General features: G+C 34.4%; 2 protein-coding genes across 2 annotated transcripts; one reads left to right on the forward strand and one right to left on the reverse strand.

The window, feature by feature from the left end:
• Positions 1-1,395: 1,395 nt before the first annotated feature.
• Positions 1,396-2,331, forward strand: LOC140342525 (olfactory receptor 5AR1-like). Its single transcript, XM_072428733.1, has one exon. The coding sequence runs from the start codon at positions 1,396-1,398 to the stop codon at positions 2,329-2,331; it is 936 nt and encodes a 311-aa protein (XP_072284834.1).
• Positions 2,332-15,798: 13,467 nt separating this feature from the next.
• LOC140342526 (olfactory receptor 5AP2-like) lies at positions 15,799-16,746 on the reverse strand. The gene has a single exon (XM_072428734.1). The coding sequence runs from the start codon at positions 16,744-16,746 to the stop codon at positions 15,799-15,801; it is 948 nt and encodes a 315-aa protein (XP_072284835.1).
• Between the last annotated feature and the right edge of the window lie 1,180 nt (positions 16,747-17,926).

Here is a 17,926-nt window from a genome sequence, read left to right on the forward strand (position 1 = left end):
GAACTCAATCATTTGAAAAGTTATCCACATTTTGGCCATACAGTAGGTGTCACAGTCAGATGTCTACCATTGTTTGAGCATATTGTGTCATTTTTGTTTTTACTGTTTTATATCCATAAAAAAAACATTATCAGAAGGTAAGGTAAAGTAAACTATTTAAGTTTGAAAGTTTTGAAGTAAAACTTTTGAGAATCTCTGTACACTGATGTGCTAAATAATGTAATTGGTTTGGGAAGCACTTGTATCATTTTATCTTTACCATTGGGAAAACTAAACCTGCAAATAAAGAAGCCACAGCATTTTCCTTCCCTGTCCAGTCATACAAGGAACATGCACAACAAGCTACAGGGTATTGTCTTATCTCAAAAGGACTATTTTGGAGAGATATACAAGCCACATTTCATGACTGTAAAGCATTAACTATAAAGGTGCACAACAAATACAAATGTTCTTTTACTATTATAACCTTGCTGGTACTATTTCTAGATGTGGAGGACTGTAAATCCAGCTCTGTGGATGAGACCTCACTTCCTCTACCCAATAATCACCTCTACGGCTGCAGAGCCTTGTGAATCCTTGCAGAAACCTTCCACTGACCAGGCACTAAAAAGTATCCACATCGCAGAGAGATTGATGTGGACACTTGAAGAAGGAATCTTTGTCCTGTAAACAGTAAAGAGAAAATTTTAATGTGATTGGGGTATGATGTGACCGTGACAAAAGTAACAAAAAATTGTATGTATATGTTTTGTAATGTTAGGGATTAGCTTTAAATATGATATTATATAAATCTTCAAAAATAGTATCTTTTTCTGGCCAGTAACTTTCCAGTAAGCTAGGTACTGTCATTGTAGACATGAGATTTCTTCATGAAGCTACATTTTTCATGTATTCATAAATTACCATTCCTTCAATAGTACATGTGATGATCCAGTTGAAGAAAGTCAAATATTGACATGATTCTTCTATTCATTGTTCCCACTAAAAAAATCCTTCAGATTTATAAAATGCATTTTCTATTTTACCAGACCTTTTTAACCTGACATTTGCCTTTATCTTATGTTTAGTTTTTAATATGAGATTCTGCAAAGGAGGGGGAAGAGAAGTGTCAGCCAGGCACCTTTTTTATTGAACTAACAAGAATTAAAACCATTATCCACATTCCCTAATAATACACGTATGTATAAGATATCTGGCCTCTATATTTCTCATGATCCAGTAAAGTCCAGGTGAAAGTGTCTTCTTGAGATCTGTAGAGCTACTTGCCTAAATGTTTTAAACTCTTCAACAAAGAATAAATGTGTTTCTGAATAAATATCATGAACTAAACAAGAAACCATCTTTCCTAAAGGAAGATTAGAATTGAATTCTAATATCTAAAACATTGTGAATGATATGGAAAATTCCAACCAGACCAATGTGAAAAGATTTATTCTTCTGGGACTTTCTAATGTACCTAGTCTACAAGTTGTCTTCTTTATCTTGTTCCTTATAATGTATATTTTTACATTCTGTGGGAATTTTTTACTAATTGTTATGGTGATACTCAATGGTCAACTTCAAACGCCCATGTATTTTTTCCTGTGCAACCTCTCTGTCATTGATATTTGCTTTTCCTCAACTGTGGTACCTAAAATTCTGATGAACACCATAACACAGGATAAAAGTATTTCCTTCTATGGGTGTGCTGCCCAGTTATACTTCCATTTAGCTCTTGGAGGTACAGAATGTCTAATATTGGCTGTCATGGCCTATGATCGATACATTGCTATCTGTAAACCTTTGCAGTATAATGCTTTGATGCACAGAAAACTCTGCATGAATTTAGTTATTGGATGTTGGACAGTGAGCTTCTTAAACTCTTGCATTCTGACATTCTTCACCTTCCGGCTGCCCTTTTGCAAATCCAACCTCATTAGTCACTTCTTCTGTGAGATGCCACCCCTCTTCCATCTCTCTTGCCAGGACACCTGGTTGAATGAGGTGGCCAAATACATTTCTGTTGGCCTAATAGTCCTAGGTTCATTCCTATTGATACTTTTGTCATATCTCTGTATCACTTTGACCATTTTAAATATTCATTCTACCAGAGAGCGCAAGAAGGCTTTCTCTACTTGTGCCTCCCATCTTATGGTGGTCTCCCTCTACTACGGTACCATCATGCTCATGCATTTACGGCCCCGATCTGCGTATTTCCCACAACAGGACAGAGTGGTGACCATCCTCTATACAGTGGTGACTCCAATGCTGAATCCCATTATCTATAGTATAAGAAATAAGGATGTCAAAGGTGCCATTAGAAAAACAATGGGTTTTACAATTTATTGCTAAAATATTTTTTTTGTGATTTATTTGTTTTTTTTTCAAAACTACAGGTTACAACTCGCCGCATTTGGTCCATAAATACCTAACTCTAAGCTAAATTTTTTAATGATGCACTAGCCTGGTTAAAAATAACAAGTGTCTCTAGTAATCTTTTTTTACCTTTTTTTACCTTTTGCTATGCCATTAATAATTTTTTATTGTTACTACGAAAAGGATGCCTAGGGGTGGGGTGAGGGGTTCTCTCATATCGCCCTATCTGTTTTTTTGTAGTCTCTTCTATTGTTGTCTTTAACATTTTCCTATCGATGTCAGTGCTGCATCTATTCTTGAGAAATGTAATAAAAATTTAAAGAAACAAAAAATAACAATCACTTTGCTTCCTTGCTGGTAAGCCCATACCCTCTGCTTGCTTGCCAGCAAAGGAGCCAAGTGAAAGTTTTGAGTCCGAAATAGCCAGCAAAGGACCTGGCCATTCAAGAACCTTTATAGCTGGGCATGACCAATGCATTTTCATTTGATTTTCTCCCTAAAAAATACATAGTGCAATGTTTATTTTTTTTGTTTCTGTTTATGCATTTTTCTGTGCTGGAATGGCTTAAAATCTGTCTCTAGCAGAGTTATAAAATATATCCACATTTGGTTTAAAATTATTCAATTACCAGGTATATTCTTGTGTTGTAAGAATCATTTTAGAGTACTCTAATAAGTCCCAGACAAACATTGAGTGAAGATTGAAACTCCATATAGGACCTGATTATGGCAAGGCCAAAGAAGTAATCCCTGTAAAATACTATATTAATGAAAAGATTGGCATAAGGTGTCAGTGTTAATATATTAACCAATGTCCTATAAAGAAACTGTTGACTACAAAACTAAAAAATGGAATACGTATAGGATCTCAACATAGCAAGGCAAGAATTTACCCCAGTAAATTACCATATTTATGAACAAATTGGTATTTTTATAAATACATTTGAAATAGGGTTTCAGTCCTATGAAAAAAACTAAGAGCTAGGAATGTAGGTCCATTTCATCTTAAATAGAGGAACAATGTATCATACGAACTCACTTGCCACATATCTATAAGATAATTTTTTTTATGTTTCTTTTTAATCTTCCTAGCAGTTTAATTCGATCCAAATTTCCATGCAAAAAGCGGTACAATTTTTTGCATGGCAATTTATTTTTCATTGAAGGCTGTATTTTTTAGGCATAACTCACTGATATTTAATAAATATATTATAATTTTATAATATATTATAAAAACACAATAATAATAATGAATAATAAACTTTAAAAAACAAAACAAAAATCTGTTAAAAAAAACAAACATGTAATGTAACTGTATAGAAGCATTTATAATGTATATAATATAATTATATGTATATTATATGAATATTTCCTTATATTGGACTCAATACAACTATTATGTATTGAATCCAATACAAAATTATTCAAATTTCCCGCCGATCCTCTCGCCCGCACCGATGCAGTCGTCTCTGCAGTTTGCGGCTGGAGATCGGAGGAGTAGGACATGTCCCCAGGACCTGCGGGGACCAGAAGGATGCCGGGGGTCAGCGACGGAGCAAAGTAAGTGGGGTTTTTTTTAGTTAAAAGTGACCCCAAGTTTCCACCCCGAGTCACACTCGGGATTACCGCTAGGGGGGGTTAAAATCAACACAGATCCAGTAATGGTAATGGCAAAGAATAACACAGCTCAACAAAAAAAAATTCACTAACCAAGGATTTTTTAATTTATTTAGTGTATTTCAGGTCTTCTGAATCCAGAAATGACATCAGTTTCAGTGATTGGCTTTAGTTCTTGTGATACAGGAATCAGAATAGACGATTTTACCAAAAACAAATGTTAACACAGCATATTATTATCAATCTTTATTTACACTGATGTTTTGCATTTTATATAATAAATGTAGCATTATTTTCATGAAACTTTCATTTGCCTTATTTTTATTCATACATTTTCTTTTTTTACAGAAATATGAGTTCTTCAAGAAGAAGTTGTTAAAAAGACCCTAATGTATTCTGCTACATTTGTGGTGAATATTCCCAGCAAAAACAGAGAAGAAACATTATAGAATTTGTGAAACAAGCATATCTTGCATATTTTGGTATTAAATTGGGGGACCAAGATAAGTATTTAGCTCCCCAAATGTTATGAAAAACTTGTGTAGAGTTTGGGAAAAATGGAAAACTGAAAAGTTTGAAACTTGGTGTACCTATGGTATGGCGAGAGCCCAGAAATCATCATAATGATTGTTATTTTTGTGATGTGAATGTAAAAGGTTTCAGTCGTTACAAGAAAACAAGTGGGAGTACCTTGATTTGGAATCAGCAAGACGACCTTTGCCGCATGGTGCTGATGTTCCCATACCAGTGTTCTGTACACTACCTGATATTCCTGTATCCCACATGAAGCATATACAGGGTTTGCAGAGTAATCCAGGAGTTAGCAGTGGAAGTGAACATGAAGGAAGTGTTTCATCAAACCAGCAGTTCTCCCAAGAAGAGCTCAATGATTTAATACGTAATCTAAGTCTGTCAAAACAAGCATCCAGGCTAAAGGAAAAGAACTGTCTGAGAAGGTAAAATAACGGTTTATAGGACATGAGAGGTAACACTCCTAACATATTTCAGTGAAGATGGAGACTTTGGCCTTGATTTATGAAAGATCTCAAAGGCTGGAGAGAATACAGTTTCATCAGTGAAGCTGAGTGATCCATCACCACGATTCAAAACGTTTGCTAGCAAATAGCTAATGGTTTTTAAAAATCCATTCCATGTTTTCTGGATCACCCAGCTTCACTTTTGAAAGTGTATTCTCTCCAGCCTTGGAGAGCTTTCATAAATCAGGCCCTTTGTGTACTGTTGTAACATCCCTGGACTACTAGCCCATATGGGAGTGCCAAAATACCGGGCAGAAGACTGATGGCTTTTCATAGACAGTTCCACTTGAACTTTGAATTCTGTTTTACTGCATAATGGCAAATGCTTTGCATCAATTCCAATTGGTCACTCAACAAAACTTAAAAGAAAAATATGAATATATTAAAACAGTCTTACGAAAGCTTTGCTATCATGAACATCAATGGCTATGTGTTAATTTAAAACTGGTGAACTTCCTACTTGGATAGGAAAGTGGATACAGAAACTACCCATGTTTCATCTGCTTGTGGAATAGTAGACCAACTGGGAAAAAGTGATATGGCCTCCAAGGGAAAACATGAAAAAAGGTGCAGCGAACATCATTAACGAGCCAATGGTTGACAAACAAAAAATCCTTTTCCCTCTATTACACATAAAGTTGGGATTAATGAAGCGATTTGTTAGAGCTCTGAACAAGGACGGTGATTGCTTCAAATACATTTGTAGATTCTTCCCTGGATTGAGTATTAAAAAATTAAAAGCAGGAATCTTTGATGGACCCCAGAAACTGATAAAGGATTCAAATTTCACAATTTGCATGACTGATACTGAAGCTTCTGCCTGGCACAGCTATGTCATGGTTGTCAAGAACTTCTTGGGTAACCATAAAGCACACAATTATGAAGAACTGGTAAAAAAACTTGCTCTTAAAGTTTAAAAATTTCAGTGCTACTATGAGCATAAAAGTACACTATCTCCATAGCCATTTGCAAAAATTCCAGAAAACCTTGTTGATTTCAATGAGGAACAAGGGGAGAGGTTCCATCAAGATATAAAGGTGATGGAAGAAAGGTATCAGGGCAGATGGGTTAGACACATGATGGCAGACTACTGCTGGAGCCTTCAACGTGATTGTCCTGATCATCATCATCATCAAAGGAAATCATACAAACCAGGTTTTTCAATGACTTCTTTGTGATTAGTTCCTATAAATATACTGAATATAGAATATATTGACATTAGGAATTTCAAAAATTTAATTTTGTATAAGTAGGCATATCCAGTTTATTTTTGTTTAATTTTCAAGTTTCAATAGTTTTCTATGAGAATATTATTGAGGTCAATATTTCAAAAACTAGAGCCAATCTAGCAAAACCAATACTATATTTGGAATCTGTGCATTAAACATAACCTAAAATGACTTGAATCTGTTTGGCAAAGAAAATGTTTGTTGACCAGTGTAATACTAAGTTGAAGCTATCTATTTATCTGATCAGATGGCAGGAGTTTGGACCATAAGAGAATTTGTTGGAGTGCAACAGCCATGGTGGAAAATAACACAAGCTTTCTATTGTGTCTCTTCAGAAAAGCTGGAGATTGCCATTTGTAGACCTACCTAAAAGAAATGGCACTGTCAGGAAATGATTGAATCTAACGTATCTCTATGCAAAAGGCATCTCTTCACACATGTGCTTCCCACTGGTCATGCATGTGCACAGATTCTTTACTGGCACCAAATTGGTTATTTAAACAAGGTTCTTGTAGATCAGTGCTGATTTGTCTTAAACTGTACCTGTGGCCCATGACCCTATGCTTCCTGATTGGGTTTCCATTGCTGACCCAGCTTTTCTTGAACTGTTCCTACTTGACTACCTATTACTGACCGTGGCTTGATTTTCATTCACGCTCCTGTCTCCAGCTTCCAAACACCAATCAGTCCATGAACCCTGACGATGCTTCCTCCTACCACATCTTTACCTATTACTTAGTACCTGTTACCAAGCCAGCTTGCACTTGACTTATCTCAACTCTGTTGCTGCTCAGTTAGTACCTTTGGTTGCCTCTCCTGGGCCTTCTATACCAACTTCTATATCCAGCAATCTGCCAGATGCTCATTTCCTTCATTGCTTTATGCCCTCTGTCAGTTTTATCCAGGGTTCTGAGCTGGGGGATTAAGAGGAACCCCATATCAATGGATATCAGTATCAGCAAAAAAAGGAAATCATACAAATAGATTTTTTCAGGGACTTCTTTGTGATTAGTTCTATATATACCCAATATAGAATATTGACATTAGGTGTTTCAAAAATGTATTTTGTATACGTAGACATATCTAGTTTATTTTGCTTAATTTTGAACAATAATACAAAACGTTTTTGTGGTATGGAATTCATGAACGTGCAAAATTGTTACATTGATAGAAATAATTCTGGTTTTGACCATAATTTATCTGCAAACGTTGGAATGCTAGCAAAGGGTATTCTGATGCCAATGAACCCTTTTATTGCTTTATGAATTTGTTTCACCTATACATAAAAAATAAATTATAAGAAATCTTCCTGATGGTCACCTTATCCCCTCCCCCTAAAGTGGTCCAAACAAGAAGCCACAGAGGCGCCCATAGGAGGTTGCGTCCAGGAGTAAATAATAATTTTCAATGGAGAGCAATGACTTTCACTGCCTCCGGTCATCATTCATATAACACAGGTGGATGATATAGAGGTATACAGACTACACATTTATAACTTATTTGTAGAGGTTCCCTACATTTAATTTATCATCATTGGCCGCATCCCGATAAAAATTGCTACTTTATTACTTCAAAAATACATTTGGGACTTTTAAGGCACCATATATTCAATGTTTTTCTTTCAAAAATTATTTTTTACCCATATGATTCTAATACATTTGATTTAAAAAATATGACCAAATAATCTTATAAAACATTTTATTTTAAAAAAACACATGGTACTAGCATGTATACAGACATACATGCTCTCTTTAGCATGCAACTAACAGAGACATGCTATCCTCAACACATGCTGTGGATCGCTTCTCTACAGGAGGAGAGAAAATAAATATATTTAAAAATAATAATACAGTGATGACATGGCCCAATATAAACATATCTATTCAAATTTACATTACAACTCAAACAATTCCATAACTTACATTGAACTATGAAACCATAGTTCCTTCAATTGGACAGCTGGGAGGCAGGGAGGGTGGCAGAGAGAAATACACCTGCAATGTATCCACCATGAAATGTATATTATCATTGATTTTATCCATAAGGCAATCATATATGTTGCATATCAAAAGTACTTTTGATATGCAATATATATAATATATATAATAAGATAATTGCATACAATATATTCCAGGAGAAATCCATATTCTTTGTTTCGTTGTTTGGGTCTCTTCTAAATATATACACAGCAGATACTGGCAGAGCCCTGATGGGAATTGTTATATAATTTATGGGTGGTGTCTAAACCCAAAGCTGTACTTTCATCATATCTGCTGCAGTCAGTGCCCCCTGTATAATTATATCCATTGGGAAGCATTTCACTTCTTAGAGGAGCCAAATGTGGGAGGGTGTCAGTAGAAGTCATCTATTGAACGGTATGGCAAGATTGAGTGGGAGCATAGTTCATATTTCTGGACTACTTTGAGGACTTGGTGGCTTCTGGACTGGAGGTAGCACAGCTTGGTGCACTGATAGCCTATGATATTATTACCTACATATTCTTATATATATCACTGTGAAAAGTCTATAAATTGATATGTCTATCCTATACTATCACTATATAATGTAAAATGCTGCTATAAATTATAAAATATATATTTTGAAGTAGGCATTTTTAATGAATAAACCTTTTGTACCAAAAAAAACAGCATGGGCTCCACTCTGATAATATACCCAGACCCTTTAAAACTTTGGGACCTTCCTGGACAACTGTTACAGGAAGTGTGTGTCCCCCTATGTGATTGATAAAAGATCATCTGGAATTAGACTTGCAAAAAAAGAAAGGGGACAAAAAGCACGTAGTCACCTTCACTTTAGGCATCTATCAGACACCCAACTTCCCAAAAATGTTGACGGAGAGGGCCTCAAGCCTGCAATGTAACCCCTGTGTATCTCTTCCTTTTTCCCAGAAAGGGTAGCAGCCTTAAGTATTATGACACCGCTCACTACTCTGTGCTTTCTTTTCCAATGAGTTGTATGAACAAAAGACTTTGAACAGTGGTTTCAATGACTGCTGTATTGGTAATATTTGTTAACAATAAACAAGAACAAGTTGGCTGCTTCAGTCAGACTAATTTGTAACAGGAGTTATGCTTTAAGATTAGGAAAATTTAGTTTTTTTTAACAAATTCATACTTCTTCCTGTTCTGTAGGATGGTCTTTGAGGGGGATGTGATGATTTAGGTTTAGAAGTAAATAAGGTTTATTATGATTCAGTAGTTTCTTTTTTACGTATAATTCTATAGCAAAAAACATACAGATCATTCTCATACAGGTGTTCCAAAGTAGGGATCCTTCTAATCTTAGTTCTATTTGCCAATCCGTAGGATTACCAGCGCATTAATAAATGGAGACAAACATTTATGAATCCATTTAGTTATGGTAGTATTTACCATTCCAGTGCATTTTAGGGACAGAGCCAACCCCATTCTATAAGGTTTAAAGGGGACCTAAACAGAACACTGATATGTAAAGTAAAAAGGTAATTTTTTTTTTTTTTTTAATGGAAAAAAGCGTGCAGCACTGCCCCTTTAGGTCTTGATCCCCATGGTGATTAGGACTGAATAGGAGTGCAGAGGCCTACATGAGAGGCTCTGCACACCCATTTAGTCTTGATCACCGTGGGGGCTCTTGAAAAGAAGAATGAAGATAGATAGGCGCGGGTCGAAGAAGAATTTCAGGACAGCGTGGGAAAAATTAAGTTCTATTGAAGGATCTGCTGGATTAAAGGTAAGTGTGATTTTGTTTTATTTTCACTTTAGTCCAGCTTTAGGTAAAAATATACTAAAAATTCAATGCCATCTTAGATTTGTAGGTGCAGGCTCAAAAAGCAACAATGTGTTAAGCTGCCCTTTTGTGTTAAGTATTAGCTTTTTAGAGTAGATCAATTGAAAAGGCCAAGGTCAGTAACAGGAGATCAGGAGATTGGAGGTCCAAGCCACAAGCAGAAGGATAATCCAAAGGCAGGTAAGAAAAGTAAGCTGGGTCATCACAAAGAAACCACAGCTACAGGTCAGATCAGAAAAATACAAAGACCACCCAGTAAGGAAGCACTTAGATATAAAACCAGTTTGGCCAACATTTTACTCTTCATCTTGTAGCAGTAGACGCTTGTATCATTTTTGCAATGCAAGTCCATCTTCTCCAGTCTTGATGAGTTTTGATAAACCAGGCCCTTCGATTGCAGACTCTATTCTGGATGCTGAGGCACTGCAAAGTCCATAGGAAGTGTTTGCATCATGCAAGCACCTGAAGGAAAACCTAAACTAGTTAAAAAAAGGAGCATTTATAGCAGCATTTTTAGAAGTATATATATATATATATATATATATATAATTCATTTAGGAGGGGGCGGAAAGAGAAATCATGAATGCTCAGCCCAAGGAGGTTCAAAAAGTTTGCTATCTTAGTACGTTTACAAGTTAGCCAATAAAGGGTGTCACTTAAAGTCCAAACTTGAGTAGAGTTATTGTTTGTAGTAAGTATTAACCTACAATTGTGCTTTGGTTTCACATTAAGTTTTATTATAAACAGAGCTGCTTACATTTGCTCCAGTTCAGTTCGAGGCTTGGTTTACTGAATTGAGACAAAAACTTGGATTTGGACATCTGACTTTAAACTAAAGGTGCCAGTTGCACTGCCATTCTACTTCCTGTGGTATTTGTTAAAGATGGGCTTAGACTATTTGAATAAAATGCAACTATTGAGCTGTAACCCCACTGTCAAAGTAAAAAGAGGTAAGCATTCTCATTGGTTCCTCCCCTGAAGACCACAAACCAATGGGAATGTTAAGTGCTATTTACTTTGACAACCGGTTAAATTCCTGATATTAACATTAGATACAAGCATCAGTAAGCCTGTTTGATTAAAAACAACATAATTAGGGGTTAACCAATTTTTACACCAGAGCAAAAGGCTAAATTGAGCTAGGACAAAAGGACACAAGTAAATTTGACTGTTGTATCATTAAATTGTAACATAAAGCTCAATCTTTAACATCAAGGAACTTGAATATTACTGTAGACTCTGAAGATAGTAGAAGGTCAAAATTTGAAAATATTCTGCATTAAACTACATCCCTGATATATAAAAAATGTAAAAGTTGTTCACTTCCTTGGTGATTTTTTTCATGTATCCTGTTACAATAATTTTTATTGAGTTTTACAAGGTTACAAGGTATAACAATAAAATGATACAATGGCCCTGATTCATCAACAGAATGCGCGTAAGCTCTCCGCACAAGAGTATGCGCCACTCGACAAGATGCCCAGTGCTAGTGCAGTCGCCTGCCGGCTTTCTGCAAAGATAAATGAGCAATGGGGTCTAGAATTCACCAATTAAAGCGATTCATTTTCAGCTGCGCGATTTAGCAAGATCTGTTAAGCTCTGTCAATGGTGATGTCAGAGGAATCAATTAACGCTCACCTGGTCCCTGTTCTGTGCACATCTACAGTCCATTACAGGTTAGCTGGAATCTTTAGTGCTTGATCCTTTTTTGGGTAAGTGCTACTTTTTTATGTTACATTGTTTTAGGTTACATTATACTAATTCATAAAATTGCTTCATTTATACTTTGATTTGTTGCAGTTGTTGTTTTGATACTTTTTTTTTGGTTGCAACACTGAAAACTATTTTATATTAAGTTGTATATATAATATTTAGCACTTTATAATAGGTCATCCCACAAAAGTATGAATGTCCAAAAAATGTGAACAAGCATTTTGGATCTGATTTCATTTCAAATTTCATTCTAGTTTGGGTTTGAACAAATCAAATATTTGAAAAAAAGATTGCTGCCAAAGATGTTATAATACATGTATTTCTGTACATGTTTTTGTGCCTGGTTTCTAATTATGCTTTCTGTTGATTAGCAATTCTTCAGCAATGTGTTGTCATTTTATGTACAAAAAATTAGTACAAATGTATGCATGCAATTTCCACTACAAACTACTATTTGACACCCTTGTTGTCTTTGTACCATTTTGTCATGCTGTCATTTGAATGTATAATGTACATATTCCTTTTATGAATAAATTGTCATGGTTTTTATTTCTTGTATTTGTTTTTTTCACAGTCTGACATTTGCTCAATAACCTAATTTACTGCCACTATTTTACACAACTCCTCTGTTCATTTGTAGTTGTGTTATAGGTTTGTTGTCATTGTGCTGTGCTGCCTGATCTTAGCACTATTGTATACAAGCACACTCCCTCTTCCTGGCCAAATTGGTTGTCAATTAGTTGTCCAGCTGAGTTGCATACTCATTTTAACACACCTGATGGTGATGGAAATGCATAAAATGTAATGAAGATAATTTATAAGAAAGATATAATTAAAGAAGTAAGTAAAAGGGAAGAGGAAAATAAAATGACATTCTTTTAGGGGAAATATATATAACTGTATTATATAGAAAGAGTATCTATATATAATTTAGTGTAGTTTATCCACAGGTCCCAGATCTTTAGAAATTTATCATGTGTATTTTGTGTAAATGAAGTTAATTTCTCATTTATCATAAAACTATGAATTTTCTGAATTACTATTTTTAATAATTTTAGATTTATTTAATAATGCTTCGAGTGGATTCCTTTCAAGTATATTTTTATTATAGTATGGATGAGGTTTAAGACTCTAATCCATAGTTTTGTTACTCTTGAACAAGACCACAAAATGTGGGTCAAAGTACTTTCTTCAATACATTTTCTGAAACATTAGGAAGAATAGTCAGGAGCAAATTTAGCTATTCAAGATGGCCTAAGATACCATCGGTATAAGATTTTGTATGAATTTTCCAGTATATTGATACTGATTGAAGAGTTAGCAGTGCTTGTCCATATATCGTTTCATCATTGATGAATACATTTAACTCTTTCTCCCAATTCAGCATATAGGAGGGTTTATTATGTGATTTAGCAGATAGTAGTGAGGTTCCTAATAAAGTGATGAGTCCGTTAGTAAGTGGATTTTCTCTGCATTTACATTCAAAGTTTGTTAGTTTTAGTAGAGAAGATTTACTTCTTATAAAAGATGAAATGAAATTTTGTATTTGTAAGTAGTTTTGTTTTTTGGATTCTGTGAGGATTTAAAGTACGAAAAATTCTATTTATAATTTTATGCCTTCATTAGTTAAGAAGGTCCACCATTTAAATTTGGAAGCGGATTCTAAACCTGGAGGAAAGAGGGGACGTTTTATTATAGGTAATAATGGTAAATGTGTTGATATAAGGTTACCAGAAGATTTAACACTATCCCATATTTTCAGTAGATGTTGGAGTTGTAGGTGTGGACTAAGATGACTAGGGCGATATACTGGAGGAATCTACATTATCGAAGTAAGTTTAATAGGATCAAAGTTTATAAAATCAACCCATAATGGTGCTTTGAATTTGAGTAAAGGAGCCAATATGAGCAGCCTTAAAGTAATTATCTAAAGTTGGGATATTTAGACCTCCATTTAGTTTGGTTCTATATAGTGTATTACCGTTTATGCGGGGGTGGGTTAAGCCCCATATAACAGTTTCTATTTTTGATTGCAATGAACATATATAAGGTTTTACTGTAATTGGTAGAACTCTAAAAAAGTATAATAAACATGAGAGATATGACATTTTAATTGCATTTAAGCGTCCAAACTAAGATATAGGTGGATATAGGTATTTTTCCATTTGTCCAAAGATGACTAATTGTTTTAAGAGAGGTGGGTAATTAGCTTTGTATAATTCTGAGAAGGAAGGAGTTAGATGAATACCTACATATTCCCCAGACAAAGCAGAGCTGTTTTAGATGTCAGCCATCTTGTCCAGCTACGCGCACGTGGCCTCTCTTTTTTTATGTATCCTAATGAATTATGTGAAAAACTAAAAATTTCCTTTACTAGCCAAATGTAAAAACAAGAAGTATGTGGGACTTTTTTTTACTTAATATTATTAAGATTACAAAATGTTAATATTCACAATGCTTCATATTAAAACATTATTTCAGTTTCTCAACCAGGGTTCTGTGAAATCCTAAGGTTTTTTCAGGGGTTGCTAGGGGTTCCTTGAGCAATGAGCAGTTTGTGACTTTCAGGTCTGATCAAGTAGCATCAGTGATCTTTTTTGATCTATAGGGGTGGCATTCCTCCCAATAACCAGCAATATAAGATTCTTCCCACTGATAATCACGCTAATGAACTCTGAGATGTGAATATAGTAATTATAGCAGGGGTTTCTTTAGGAGTTAATTCAAGGGTTTCCCCATTGTAAAAAGGTAGTGAGTAATTATACAATTAAAAGGCTGGCCAACCTCCATCCATGAGATAAACATCTACAAGATTGTTTCAATGTCAAAAATTCATACTGGCATTATAATTTTACATCAATCATGAAAACGTTCTTCTGGTGTACACAGAGACTAAAACTTGACACATTTTGTGGAATCCTTTTTTTATTTATGTCACTTGTACAGGAGTATCAGGTAATGTTCTATAAAGTAAAATTCATATTTATGAAATAATAATGCGCTTATTTAAAAGTCATTGCATTTTTATGTTTGTGTTTTAACATGTTTTATGCATATATGTATATGTAACTATTGTTATAAGCCACTCCTTTACAATAAACTTTTAAAGAAAGTTCTGTTGAGAATAAATGAACTAGAGATGTAAACTCATGAATATAATATTATTCACATATTAAGTTTTACACCAATATATTTAGCACAGCAGGAGACTGAAAACACTTTTTGGTGCAGGGTCAGTGTTAAAGGCTCAATCCACCCCAAACTGATTTTTTCAATTTTTGATAGAAGTTGGAGTACTAAACTACCTACCAATTGCTTTCATCTTTCTAGTAAGATCTCTGAAAGTTCCTGGATGTGCACCTCTGCTTGGGCCATTATAAAGTGTTCCTACCTGCAAATTTTATATTTTTGTTATTATTTTTTTATATTATAGATAAAAAGGTTAAAAATTAGCAGAACCACACACAGGTAGGATGCAACAACCAAAACTCCTAGTTGAAGCATATTAGCATAAATGAAAATATCAAAAATAATATCAAACGGACAAAGATGCTCATCACTCTCTTGATTACTGACCAAAGTACATCTCCTGGTTGAAATAAATGTAGTTGACTAAGAAACTGAAGAAGATTTGAAACATTTAGGGCTATCTAAGTAAAGACAAAAGTGGTATGTGCCAATATTTATATTGAAGTGAATTGTTATGTTTATCTTCAAAAAAATTCTGTTTCCTTACTAGAACACGAACCGAGCTGCATATAAATTATGACTGCAAAGGGGCTACATACACTAAATAAATTATATATATTTAAATAATACTTAAATAGAAATATTGCTACCAGGGAGGGTAAATTATTATATGCTATAGTCTGTATGAGCCTTTCTCAAGCTTTTTACCCCCGAGGAACCCTTGAAAAAATTTTAAATTTTTAGGGGAATTTAAATTTAAAAAATAAATATTCAATTTGTTTAAACTTATTTGGTGTACATTGCTGCAAAGAAACACCTTTTACTGATGTAGTGTTCTATAACTCTTGCCTGATGATATCGGAGAATATACATTACAGAAATACCTTGAGGGTAACTGATTTTTGGAGGGCTGCCTTAATTTCCTTATTTCGTATGCTATAGATAATGGGATTCAGAACTGGCGTCACTACTGTATAGAGAATAGACACAACTCTATCCTGTTTTGGTGAGTAGCTGGAAGGAGGGCGTAAGTGCATGAACAATACTGTTCCAAAAAAAAGAGATACCACAGCTAGGTGGGAGGCACATGTAGAGAAAGCTTTTTGCCTTTCTTTCGTTGACCTTATATTTAAGATTGTTAAGGTAATAAAGAGATATGATATAAGTATGAGTACAAAGGTACCTGCAGCAACCAATGCAACTGATACATACTCCACAATCTCACTAAACCAAGTATCGGCACAGGACAGATGAAGCATAGGCGGCATCTCACATAAAAAGTGGTTGATCTGGTTGGCTTTGCAGTATGGTAAATGAAAAGTAAATATTGTAAGAATTGCTGAATTAAAAAAACTTACAGTCCAGCAACCAATAGCAAGATGAAAACACAGTTTCCGGTTCATGATCATGTTGTATTGTAATGGTTTGCAGATGGCATTGTACCTATCAAAAGACATAACAGCCAGTATAAAACATTCTGTGCCCCCCAGAGCCAAGTGAAAGTATAGCTGGGTTGCACATCCCAAGAAAGAAATGCTTCTATCCTGAGATAAAGTGTTTATCAAAATTTTGGGCACCACAGTTGTAGAAAAACTGATGTCAATGATAGAAAGATTGCTTAGAAAAAAGTACATAGGGGTTTGGAGTCGGTGGTTGAACCTCACTATGAAGACCAGAAGAAGATTTCCTGTTAAGGTCACCAAATAGGCTACCAAAAGCAGCAATGAGAAGACAATCTTTAGATTATATACATCAGAGAGTCCAAGAAGGAGGAACATTCCTGCAAATGTTTGATTTGAGTTTTCCAAAACAACGTACATTGTATTTTTGTAACAGCGATACACTACAAACTTTTGAACATGCTAATGTACAGATATAACCATGTGAAATAATGACATGTTCCCTTTACTGGTTTATATATTGGAAAACATATTGTATAAATATACTTTTAGTAAGCAACAGACCACTGTAAATAAAAATATAGTAATTTAGTTTTTAACAAGAACAATAGGACCTTAAAATAAAACATAGCAATAAGCAATATAGACTCTGTTTGTAACACACAGTGGGAGTTGTGTATAAGGGGTATTCAGTATAAATGTCTACTACCTACATATCAATAAACTTGATATACAACATAAAAAGAGTGAAAGAGCTTAAACATAAACTCTGCTCTCCCTTCTTGGCACTGGATCCACTCCCTAAATGGGGTTCTTTGGTCACATGATAAATGTCATCTGCAGGATGATATCCAATTCAACCTGCAACAATAAAGAGCAAATATAGTACATCCTATTACAGTAGCTCAATTTATCACAAAAACACAATGTTAACATGCATACATGTAAAATTTGAATAAGAGATTCTTATTTAAAAATGTGCTGTAGCTATTATATTAGACAATCAGGAATTGGTTGCAAATTTCCCTTAATAAATTCTGCTAAACAAATTTGAAATGAAGAAAAAATGTAATCTATTTTGTATACCAATAATTTAGGATAGTTCACAGACATGGTAAAAACTTAAAACAATTGGTTCAATATTACATACACCTTAACTGATCTGGTGACTAGAGCCAGCCTAAAGGAAACCAATGTTCGGTTATAAACAATATATACTTTTGACTTGTTCCCAAAAGGCTTTTTGTTTTAGGTTGTTCTGCAGAATTCACAAGAGAATTGCTTTAGGAGGGAAAATCCTTAAGCTTAAAAAAAAATATTTTTAAACTTCTTAAAAGAAGAAAACTTTTGTAACAATGTAAAGTTATCCAGGTCATTAGGAAACTAATAGTAGTTAGTCACATTCAGCTTGACTTGTTATTACAGTCATTTTTATTAAATTTTAAACAAGTAAAAATTTACACATTATACACAAAAAGAAAAAAAACAAACAATATTGTCCTATTAAGACTTTTCTATTAACCGTACATTATAAAAATAGGTCAGTACATACCAATAGACAACAGTGCTATTACATAATAACCCTAAACCTCATTCTTTT

This window comes from Pyxicephalus adspersus, chromosome 12, assembly GCF_032062135.1.
Source record: "Pyxicephalus adspersus chromosome 12, UCB_Pads_2.0, whole genome shotgun sequence".
Taxonomy (NCBI): Eukaryota; Metazoa; Chordata; class Amphibia; order Anura; family Pyxicephalidae; genus Pyxicephalus; species Pyxicephalus adspersus.

Bases quoted from the DNA above. Each gene is read 5' to 3' on its own strand.
- LOC140342526 (XM_072428734.1), bottom strand. From the start codon at position 16,746: ATGTACGTTGTTTTGGAAAACTCAAATCAAACATTTGCAGGAATGTTC.
- LOC140342525 (XM_072428733.1), top strand. From the start codon at position 1,396: ATGGAAAATTCCAACCAGACCAATGTGAAAAGATTTATTCTTCTGGGA.